The following is a 13,283-nucleotide window of genomic DNA, read 5'->3' on the forward strand; positions in this document are numbered from 1 at the left end:
TATTTTGGTGCAAATTCTATGCGCATCAATTGTTGTGGTTTAGTGGTTAAATTGTCACCATGCTTGCTGCGGGGTCGTTCCCCCAGGAAGGCAGACGGACAAGTCGGGACATGGCGTTTAGGTAAATACATGATTTCATTTGAACTAAAAAAAGGTAGAAATAAAAAGCACTCACAGCGGAGGTACAACTTGGCTAAGGAACAAAACTAACACAAAGAGACTATGAACATAAAACAAACAACACTTACTATGGCGTGACAAGAGCAGCATGGACTTTGGCAAGGAAAAAACTAGCATGGACAAAGCATGAAAAGAACACAATGACGCCAGGCCGACTGACTGGCAAAGACAAGCTTAAATACTGCCTCCGATTATTGCTCGGGAAGCAGGTGAGCACTAATCAGAGACTGGGGGACACAATGAGTAACCAAGGAAACCAGACAAGGGAGTGGAAAAAAACAGGAACTTAAAGAGTCCAAATGTCAACTGAACATAGCCAAACAAGACATGACATAAACAACCAAAAATGTTTCCAAAGTGCTGCACGAAAAATATTAAAAACAAGATTAAAATATCATCCTTGGCTCCCCCAATGACTGAATAAAAACAAAATAAATACATATAAAACAGTATAAAAATAAATATGATTAAGCATGTGTTTAATCAGGCCCTGCGATGAGGTGGCGACTTGTCCAGGGCAGGCCTGGGCAATTAGTTTGACTCGGGGGCCACATTTACAGAAAAAAATGTCTCTGGGGGCCGGTATAGCTGATTTTTAGGAACACTAATACAAAACATCACAATAATGTCTAATTGAACGCTAAAATCGTTATGACAGACTGCCTTAAAAAAACAGAATGGAATTTTACTTTTTTTTACTGAACGAGGCACTAAGAATGTACATGAAAATAAATAATGCAGGTTTTACAATATTAACTATAAATAATAAAACACTGAATATTGACAACATTGATATATTTTACAACCCAGTGAAACACAACAAAAATGCAACAAACACAGCGAAACAAACATAAACATTACAAAAAGCCCACCTAGAATCGCAAATATCTGGAATATCACTAAGCTTTAAAACTTTATTGTGAAAATCTCCACACTGCTTGATGCCTCGTCTGAGCTGCTGTGACTTAGATGACCCTAGTAACTCATTAGATGACCATAGTAATTAATTAGATGACCATAGTAACTAATTAGATGACCCTAGTAACTCATTAGATGACCCTAGTAACTCATTAGATGACCATAGTAACTAATTAGATGACCATTGTAACTAATTAGATGACCATAGTAACTAATTAGATGACCATAGTAACTAATTAGATGACCATAGTAATTAATTAGATGACCATAGTAACTAATTAGATGACCATAGTAACTAATTAGATGACCATAGTAATTAATTAGATGACCATAGTAATTAATTAGATGACCATAGTAACTAATTAGATGACCATAGTAACTAATTAGATGACCATAGTAATTAATTAGATGACCATAGTAACTCATTAGATGACCATAGTAACTCATTAGATGACCATAGTAATTAATTAGATGACCATAGTAACTAATTAGATGACCCTAGTAACTCATTAGATGACCCTAGTAACTCATTAGATGACCATAGTAACTAATTAGATGACCATTGTAACTAATTAGATGACCATAGTAACTAATTAGATGACCATAGTAACTAATTAGATGACCATAGTAATTAATTAGATGACCATAGTAACTAATTAGATGACCATAGTAACTAATTAGATGACCATAGTAATTAATTAGATGACCATAGTAACTAATTAGATGACCATAGTAACTAATTAGATGACCATAGTAATTAATTAGATGACCATAGTAACTAATTAGATGACCATAGTAACTAATTAGATGACCATAGTAATTAATTAGATGACCATAGTAACTAATTAGATGACCATAGTAACTAATTTGATGACCATAGTAACTAATTAGATGACCATTGTAACTCATTAGATGACCATAGTAATTAATTAGATGACCATAGTAACTAATTAGATGACCATAGTAACTAATTAGATGACCATAGTAATTAATTAGATGACCATAGTAACTAATTAGATGACCATAGTAACTAATTAGATGACCATAGTAACTCATTAGATGACCATAGTAACTAATTAGATGACCATAGTAACTAATTAGATGACCATAGTAACTAATTAGATGACCCTAGTAACTCATTAGATGACCATAGTAATTAATTAGATGACCATAGTAACTAATTAGATGGCCATAGTAACAAATTAGATGACCATAGTAACTAATTAGATGGCCATAGTAATTAATTAGATGACCATAGTAACTAATTAGATGACCCTAGTAACTAATTAGATGACCATAGTAATTAATTAGATGACCAAAGTAACTAATTAGATGACCATAGTAACTAATTAGATGACCATAGTAACTAATTAGATGACCATAGTAACTAATTAGATGACCATAGTAATTAATTAGATGACCCTAGTAACTCATTAGATGACCATAGTAACTAATTAGATGACCATAGTAACTCATTAGATGACCATAGTAACTCATTATATGACCATTGTAACTAATTAAATGACCATAGCAACTAATTATATGACCATTGTAACTAATTAGATGACCATAGTAACTAATTAGATGACTATAGTAACTAATTAGATGACCATAGCAACTAATTATATGACCATTGTAACTAATTAGATGACCATAGTAACTAATTAGATGACCATAGTAACTAATTAGATGACCATTGTAACTAATTAGATGACCATAGTAACTAATTAGATGACTATAGTAACTAATTAGATGACCATAGCAACTAATTATATGACCATTGTAACTAATTAGATGACCATAGTAACTAATTAGATGACCATAGTAACTAATTAGATGACCATAGTAACTAATTATATGACCATTGTAACTAATTAAATGACCATAGTAACTAATTAGATGACCATAGTAATTAATTAGATGACCATAGTAACTAATTAGATGACCATAGCAACTAATTAGATGACCATAGCAACTAATTATATGACCATTGTAACTAATTAGATGACCATAGCAACTAATTATATGACCATTGCAACTAATTAGATGACCATAGTAACTAATTATATGACCATTGTAACTCATTAGATGACCATAGTAACTAATTAGATGACCCTAGTAACTAATTAGATGAGCATAGTAACTAATTAAATGACCATTGTAACTAATTAGATGACCATAGTAACTAATTATATGACCATTGTAACTAATTAGATGACCATAGCAACTAATTAGATGACCATAGCAACTAATTATATGACCATTGTAACTAATTAGATGACCATAGTAACTAATTATATGACCATTGTAACTAATTTGATGACCATAGTAACTAATTAGATGACCATAGCAACTAATTATATGACCATTGTAACTAATTAGATGACCATAGTAACTAATTATATGACCATTGTAACTAATTAGATGACCCTAGTAACTAATTAGATGACCATAGTAACTAATTAAATGACCATTGTAACTAATTAGATGAGCATAGTAACTAATTAGATGAGCATAGTAACTAATTAAATGACCATTGTAACTAATTAGATGACCATAGTAACTAATTAGATGAGCATAGTAACTAATTAGATGACCATAGTAACTAATTAGATGAGCATAGTAACTAATTAAATGACCATAGTAACTAATTAGATGACCATAGTAACTAATTAAATGACCATAGTAACTAATTAGATGAGCATAGTAACTAATTAGATGACCATAGTAACTAATTAGATGACCATAGTAACTAATTAGATGACCATCCATCCATCCATTTTCTACCGCTTATTCCCTTTCGGGGTCGCGGGGGGCGCTGGCGCCTATCTCAGCTACAATCGGGCGGAAGGCGGGGTACACCCTGGACAAGTCGCCACCTCATCGCAGGGCCAACACAGATAGACAGACAACATTCACACTCACATTCACACACTAGGGCCGATTTAGTGTTGCCAATCAACTTATCCCCAGGTGCATGTCATTGTAACTAATTAGATGACCATAGTAACTAATTATATGACCATTGTAACTAATTAGATGACCCTAGTAACTAATTAGATGACCATAGTAACTAATTAAATGACCATTGTAACTAATTAGATGACCATAGTAACTAATTAGATGAGCATAGTAACTAATTAGATGACCATTGTAACCAATTAGATGACCATAGTAACTAATTAGATGACCATAGTAACTAATTAGATGACCATATTAACTAATTAAATGACCATTGTAACTAATTAGATGACCATAGTAACTAATTAGATGACCATAGTAACTCATTAGATGACCATTGTAACCAATTAGATGACCATAGTAACTAATTAGATGACCATAGTAACTAATTAGATGACCATTGTAACCAATTAGATGACCATAGTAACTAATTAGATGACCATAGTAACTAATTAGATGACCATATTAACTAATTAAATGACCATTGTAACTAATTAGATGACCATAGTAACTAATTAGATGACCATAGTAACTCACAAGATGACCATAGTAACTAATTAGATGACCATAGTAACTCATTAAATGACCATTGTAACTAATTAGATGAGCATAGTAACTAATTAGATGACCATAGTAACTAATTAGATGACCATAGTAACTCATTAGATGACCATAGTAACTCATTAGATGACCATTGTAACCAATTAGATGACCATAGTAACTAATTAGATGACCATAGTAACTAATTAAATGACCATTGTAACTAATTAGATGAGCATAGTAACTAATTAGATGACCATAGTAACTCACAAGATGACCATAGTAACTCATTAAATGACCATTGTAACTAATTAGATGAGCATAGTAACTAATTAGATGAGCATAGTAACTAATTAGATGACCATAGTAACTAATTAGATGACCATAGTAACTAATTAAATGACCATTGTAACTAATTAGATGAGCATAGTAACTAATTAAATGACCATTGTAACTAATTAGATGACCATAGTAACTAATTAGATGAGCATAGTAACTAATTAAATGACCATTGTAACTAATTAGATGACCATATTAACTAATTAAATGACCATAGTAACTCATTAGATGACCATAGTAACTCATTAGATGACCATTGTAACCAATTAGATGACCATAGTAACTAATTAGATGACCATAGTAACTAATTAAATGACCATTGTAACTAATTAGATGAGCATAGTAACTAATTAGATGACCATAGTAACTCACAAGATGACCATAGTAACTAATTAGATGACCATAGTAACTCATTAAATGACCATTGTAACTAATTAGATGAGCATAGTAACTAATTAGATGACCATAGTAACTAATTAGATGACCATAGTAACTCATTAGATGACCATAGTAACTCATTAGATGACCATAGTAACCAATTAGATGACCATAGTAACTAATTAGATGACCATAGTAACTAATTAAATGACCATTGTAACTAATTAGATGAGCATAGTAACTAATTAGATGACCATAGTAACTCACAAGATGACCATAGTAACTCATTAAATGACCATTGTAACTAATTAGATGAGCATAGTAACTAATTAGATGAGCATAGTAACTAATTAGATGACCATAGTAACTAATTAGATGAGCATAGTAACTAATTAGATGACCATAGTAACTAATTAGATGACCATAGTAACTAATTAAATGACCATTGTAACTAATTAGATGACCATAGTAACTAATTAAATGACCATTGTAACTAATTAGATGACCATAGTAACTAATTAGATGAGCATAGTAACTAATTAGATGACCATAGTAACTAATTAGATGAGCATAGTAACTAATTAAATGACCATTGTAACTAATTAGATGACCATAGTAACTAATTAGATGACCATAGTAACTCATTAGATGACCATAGTAACTCATTAGATGACCATTGTAACCAATTAGATGACCATAGTAACTCATTAGATGACCATAGTAACTAATTAAATGACCATTGTAACTAATTAGATGAGCATAGTAACTAATTAGATGACCATAGTAACTCATTAGATGACCATAGTAACTCATTAAATGACCATTGTAACTAATTAGATGAGCATAGTAACTAATTAGATGACCATAGTAACTCACAAGATGACCATAGTAACTAATTAGATGACCATAGTAACTCATTAAATGACCATAGTAACTAATTAGATGAGCATAGTAACTAATTAGATGACCATAGTAACTAATTAGATGACCATAGTAACTAATTAGATGAGCATAGTAACTAATTAGATGACCATAGTAACTAATTATATGACCATTGTAAATAATTAGATGACCATAGTAACTAATTAGATGACCATAGTAACTAATTAGATGACCATAGTAACTAATTATATGACCATTGTAAATAATTAGATGACCATAGTAACTAATTACATGACCATAGTAACTCTTTAGATGACCATAGTAACTAATTAGATGAGCATAGTAACTAATTAGATGACCATAGTAACTAATTAGATGACCATAGTAACTAATTAGATGACCATAGTAACTAATTAAATGACCATTGTAACTAATTAGATGACCATAGTAACTAATTAAATGACCATTGTAACTAATTAGATGACCATAGTAACTAATTAGATGAGCATAGTAACTAATTAGATGACCATAGTAACTAATTAGATGAGCATAGTAACTAATTAAATGACCATTGTAACTAATTAGATGACCATAGTAACTAATTAGATGACCATAGTAACTCATTAGATGACCATAGTAACTCATTAGATGACCATAGTAACTAATTAGATGAGCATAGTAACTAATTAGATGACCATAGTAACTCACAAGATGACCATAGTAACTAATTAGATGACCATAGTAACTCATTAGATGACCATAGTAACTAATTAGATGAGCATAGTAACTAATTAGATGACCATAGTAACTAATTAGATGACCATAGTAACTAATTAGATGAGCATAGTAACTAATTAGATGACCATAGTAACTAATTAGATGACCATAGTAACTAATTAGATGAGCATAGTAACTAATTAGATGACCATAGTAACTAATTAGATGACCATAGTAACTAATTAGATGAGCATAGTAACTAATTAGATGACCATAGTAACTAATTAGATGACCATAGTAACTAATTAGATGAGCATAGTAACTAATTAGATGACCATAGTAACTAATTAGATGACCATAGTAACTAATTAGATGACCATAGTAACTAATTAGATGACCATAGTAACTAATTAGATGAGCATAATAACTATTATATCATGCAAAAGCCCAGATTTCAAGCAATGAAAGACTTAGTCTAGTTGAAGACTTGCAGTCATTATAAAAAGATGAGTGTACATCATAATGTCAGCTACACTTTCCATCTTAAAGATCTGAAGAATTATTTGGGAATGTCCGACAGGTCAGATTGAAAAGTTTAACAGGCCGCATGTGGTCCTCGGGGCCTTAATTTGCCAGGTCTGGTCCAGGGTGTAACCCGCCTACCGCCAGAATGCAGCTGAGACAGGCTCCAGCAACCCCAAAAAGGGACAAGCGGTAGAAAATGGATGGATGGATGTGTTTAATCATAATCCCATAATACAGTGGTTCTCAAATGGGGTACTTGAAGGTATGCCAAGGGGTACGCGAGATTTTTTTTTAAATATCCTAAAAATAGCAACAATACAAAAATTCTTTATAAATATATTTATTGAACAATACTTCAACAAAATATGAATGTAAGTTCATAAAGTGTGAAAATAAATACAACAATGCAATATTCAGTGTTGACAGCTAGATTTTTTTTGTGGACATGTTCCATAAATATTGATGTTAAAGATTTCTTTTTTTGTAAGTAAGTTGATGAATCCAGATGGATCTCTATTACAATCCCCAAAGAGGACACTTTAAGTTGATGATTACTTCTATGTGGAGAAATATGCATTTATCATTCAATCACTTGTTTGTTTTTCAACAAGTTTTCAGTTATTTTTATATCTTTTTTTCCAAATAGTTGAAGAAAGACCACTACAAATGAGCAATATTTTGCACTGTTATACAATTTAATACATTTAAAAACTGATGACATAGTGCTGTATTTTACTCCTTTATTGCTTTTTATTTTCAACCAAAAATGCTTTGCTCTGATTAAGGGGTACTTGAATTACAACAATGTTCACAGGGGGTACATCACTGAATAAAGGTTGAGAACCACTGTACTAAAACATACCTGTGTAGTGAGTTTACATTATTCACCCAAGGAACTTTAATTATTAGAGAGTTCCGGTCAGTTTTTCACGGCACACATTTCGGGTGTTGTTGTTGCACTAGTGAACCACGGATGAGCAGACGCTGCTCCGTTATTGATTGAAGTAAAGTCTGAATGTCATTGAAACAATTAGCGCCATCTTTTGACACGTCTTCCACTCTCGTCCTTGCACGCTACACCGCTACAAAAAATGACAGGGAGAAGACGTTGACCAAGTGATAGAATTTAATAAATCAGAAACTGATGACATAGTGCTGTATTTTACTTTTTTATTTCTTTTTTTTCAACCAAAAATGCTTTGATCTGATTAGGGGGTACTTGAATTAAAAAAATGTTCACAGGGGGTACATGTATGTATATATATATATATATATATATATATATATATATATATATATATATATATATATATATATATATATATATATATATACATTCTCTACTGCTTATTCCCTTTTGGGGTCGCCGGGGGCGCTGGTGCCTATCTCAGCTACAATCAGGCGGAAGGCAGCGTACACCCTGGACAAGTCGCCCCCTCATCGCAGGGCCAACACAGATAGACAGACAACATTCACACACTAGGGCCCATTTAGTGTTGCCAATCAACCTATCCCCAGGTGCATGTCTTTGGAGGTGGGAGGAAGCCGGAGTACCCGGAGGGAACCCACGCATTCACGGGGAGAACATGCAAACTCCACACAGAAAGATCCCGAGCCTGGATTTGAACCCAGGACTGCAGGAACTTCGTATTGTGAGGCAGACGCACTAACCCCTCTGCCACCGTGAATAATCATTGGTACTTTATATATATATATATATATACAGTATATATATTGCCTTGGTGAATTCTAGCTGTAAATATACTCCTCCCCTCTTAACCACGCCCCCTACACCCACCTCCCAAAATCGTAGGTCTCAAGGTTGGCAAGTATGCAATAAATAGAAATAAGAAATACAAATAAAAACACAGACGACCACACCAGTATTAAATTGATTTGTTACGGTAGTGAAAAAAATCAACTTTGAGAAGTAGTGACTTTTGTCATAGTGACAACTCCAATTTGTTATCGATTGTGTGGTGAAAAGTCAAAAAACCTACAGTCCCTGAACGCACCACCGCCAAAGTCAGGGTGAATGAAAAAAGACGCGCTTTTTTCCCCCGGCGATTCAGGTTGAGAGGCGGCGCGCGCTCTGTCACGGAGGCTCGTGCACGAGCATCACCTGTCAGGCGGGAATAACCGCACGACGTCCAAGTTGGAAGTCGCGTCCTCGGAAGCCCTTTTGATTTCCTCCCGCGATGGCGGACCATCTTCTGCATTACAACCACTCCGCCGGCGCGGGGAACAGATTCGCCCGCAAAGGAGCTTTGCGGCAGAAGAACGTGCACGAAGTCAAGAACCACAAATTTACTGCCAGGTTTTTCAAGCAGCCCACCTTCTGCAGCCACTGCACCGACTTCATATGGTGAGATGCTGCTCAAGTGCTCAAGTGCTCAAGTGCTCAAGTGCTCAAGTGCTCAAGTTGCACTTAGTGCTCACTCTCTCTTCTTCTTCTTCTTCTTCTTCTTCTTGTTGTTGTTGCTGCTGCAGGGGCTTTGGCAAGCAAGGATTCCAATGTCAAGGTAAGAACTTTCATCAGTCCTAAAAGGATTTTAAAGCAGGGGTCACCAACCTGCGGGCACCAGGTCGCCCGTAAGGACCAGATGAGTCGCCCGCTGGCCTGTTCTAAAAATAGCTCAAATAGCAGCACTTACCAGTGAGCTGCCTCTATTTTTTAAATTGTATTTATTTACTAGCAAGCTGGTCTCGCTTTGCTGGACATTTTTAATTCTAAGAGAGACAAAACTCAAATAGAATTTGAAAATCCAAAAAAATATTTGAAAGACTTGGTCTTCACTTGTTGAAATAAATTCATTTATTTTTGTACTTTGCTTCTTATAACTTTCAGAAAGACAACTTGAGAGAAACAATACAACCTTAAAAATGATTTTAGAATTTTTAAACACATATACCTTTTTACCTTTTAAATTCCTTCCTCTTCTTTCCTGACAATTTAAATTAATGTTCAAGTATTTTTAATTTTTTTTTATTGTAAAGAATAATAAATACATTTTAATTTAATTTTTCATTTTAGCGTCTGTTTTTTCGACGAAGAATATTCGTTAAATATAGCTTGGTCCAATTTGTTATATATTCTAACAAAGTGCAGATTGGATTTTAACCTATTTAAAACATGTCATCAAAATTCTAAAATTAATCTTCATCAGGAAAAATGACTAATGATGTTCCATAAATTATTTTTTTAATTTTTCCAAAAAGATTCAAATTAGCTACTTTTTCTCTTCATTTTTTTCAGTTGAATTTTGAATTTTAAAGAGTTGAAATTGAAGATAAACTATGTTTCAAAATTTTATTTTAATTTTTTTCCTGTTTTCTCCTCTTTTAAACCGTTCAATTAAGTGTTTTTTTCATCATTTATTCTCTACAAAAAACCTTCCGTAAAAGGAAAGAAATGTACGACAGAATGACAGACAGAAATACCCTTTTTTTATAGATATATATATATTTATTTATTAAAGGTAAATTGAGCAAATTGGCTATTTCTGGCAATTTATTGAAGTGTGTATCAAACTGGTAGCCCTTGGCATGAATCAGTACCCAAGAAGTAGCTCTTGCTTTCAAAAAGGTTGCTGACCCCTGCTTTAAAGCTTGTTTGCTTTGGTTGAAAGCTGCAGTGCTTCTCCTGGTCAAGTGTGTACATCAAGTGTGTACATCAAGTGTGTACATCAAGTGTGTACATCAAGTGTGTACATCAAGTGTGTACATCAAGTGTGTACATCAAGGGCTGTCAAAGTCAAGGCTTGCAGGCCATGAAGGATGTATGGTCGTGTTTTTCAACCTTTTTGGAGCCAAGGCACATTTTTTTTCATTGAAAACTATCCGGAGGCAGCAAAAATCATTAAAATTAAAGCTGCAAGCAGCGATGGACGGGACCGACTTTTGCTGTTTCCTGCCTTTACCCATTCAATATATCTTTACCTGCACATTACCTACCTTCCCTGCATCCTGGGGTCACACTGGTGCTTCTTTCTTTCACCCATACATGCTGGTGCTTCCTGCCATCACCCAGACAACATATCTTTACCTGCACATTACCTACCTTCCCTGTATCCTGGGGTCACACTGTTGCTTCTTTCTTTCACCCATACATGCTGGTGCTTCCTGCCATCACCCAGACAACATATCTTTACCTGCACATTACCTACCTTCCCTGCATCCTGGGGTCACACTGGTGCTTCTTTCTTTCACACATACATGCTGGTGCTTCCTGCCATCACCCAGACAACATATCTTTACCTGCACATTACCTACCTTCTCTGTATCCTGGGGTCACACTGGTGCTTCTTTCTTTCACCCATACATGCTGGTGCTTCCTGCCATCACCCAGACAACATATCTTTACCTGCACATTACCTACCTTCCCTGCATCCTGGGGTCACACTGGTGCTTCTTTCTTTCACCCATACATGCTGGTGCTTCCTGCCATCACCCAGACAACATATCTTTACCTGCACATTACCTACCTTCCCTGCATCCTGGAGTCACACTGGTGCTTCTTTCTTTCACCCATACATGCTGGTGTTTCCTGCCATCACCCAGACAACATATCTTTACCTGCACATTACCTACCTTCTCTGTATCCTGGGGTCACACTGGTGCTTCTTTCTTTCACCCATACATGCTGGTGCTTCCTGCCATCACCCAGACAACATATCTTTACCTGCACATTACCTACCTTCTCTGCATCCTGGAGTCACACTGGTGCTTCTTTCTTTCACCCATACATGCTGGTGCTTCCTGCCATCACCCAGACAACATATCTTTACCTGCACATTACCTACCTTCTCTGTATCCTGGGGTCACACTGGTGCTTCTTTCTTTCACCCATACATGCTGGTGCTTCCTGCCTTTACCCAGACAACATATCTTTACCTGCACATTACCTACCTTCCCTGCATCCTGGGGTCACACTGGTGCTTCTTTCTTTCACCCATACATGCTGGTGCTTCCTGCCATCACCCAGACAACATATCTTTACCTGCACATTACCTACCTTCTCTGCATCCTGGAGACAAACTGGTGCCTCCTTCTTTCACCCAGTCAACATATCTTTACCCGCACATTACCTACCTTCTCTGCATTGTGTGGTCACACTGGTGCTTCCTGCTTTCAAGCGGCCATCTTGAGACAGCAGCAGCGCAGCAGCATCAGCGCAGCAGTTCTTTGAAGGCTCATAATATCAAAACCGGAGCAGTTAGAAAAACTCTTTGTGCAACTTTTAATCAGAAAGTTTCAATCTCTCTCCTGTGCGAGTTTGAAGCCGACACAACAAACGCGCTCAGAGGAGATAATGTTTGAAAAAAGGTGACAGGTTTTTACAAAACTTTTGTTTTGAAGGGGTAATTGCCAACTTCCTGTTGATTTTTGCTAACCATCGCATTCACCGCTAATACTCATACTTGCTAACCATCGCATTCACCACTAATACTCATACTTGCTAACCATCGCATTCACCGCTAATACTCATACTTGCTAACCATCGCATTCACCGCTAATACTCATACTTGCTAACCATCGCATTCACCACTAATACTCATACTTGCTAACCATCGCATTCACCGCTAATACTCATACTTGCTAACCATCGCATTCACCGCTAATACTCATACTTGCTAACCATCACATTCACCGCTAATACTCATACTTGCCAACCATCGCATTCACCGCTAATACTCATACTTGCTAACCATCGCATTCACCGCTAATACTCATACTTGCCAACCATCGCATTCACCGCTAATACTCATACTTGCTAACCATCGCATTCACCGCTAATACTCATACTTGCTAACCATCGCATTCACCGCTAATACTCATACTTG

The 13,283-nt window shown here is 35.2% G+C and overlaps 1 protein-coding gene across 1 annotated transcript in view; it reads left to right on the forward strand.

The window, feature by feature from the left end:
- Window positions 1-9,311: 9,311 nt before the first annotated feature.
- The window catches only part of LOC133541716 (protein kinase C beta type-like), a 67,188-nt gene continuing 63,216 nt past the window's right edge, over window positions 9,312-13,283 (forward strand). Inside the window, exons 1-2 of the mRNA XM_061885275.1 lie at window positions 9,312-9,805; window positions 9,931-9,962. Coding sequence (XP_061741259.1) covers window positions 9,639-9,805; window positions 9,931-9,962 — 199 coding nt within the window. The 5' untranslated portion in view covers window positions 9,312-9,638. The remainder of the gene's footprint in view (window positions 9,806-9,930; window positions 9,963-13,283) is intronic.

The sequence above is a fragment of the Nerophis ophidion genome, linkage group LG23, assembly GCF_033978795.1.
Source record: "Nerophis ophidion isolate RoL-2023_Sa linkage group LG23, RoL_Noph_v1.0, whole genome shotgun sequence".
Lineage (NCBI taxonomy): Eukaryota > Metazoa > Chordata > Actinopteri > Syngnathiformes > Syngnathidae > Nerophis > Nerophis ophidion.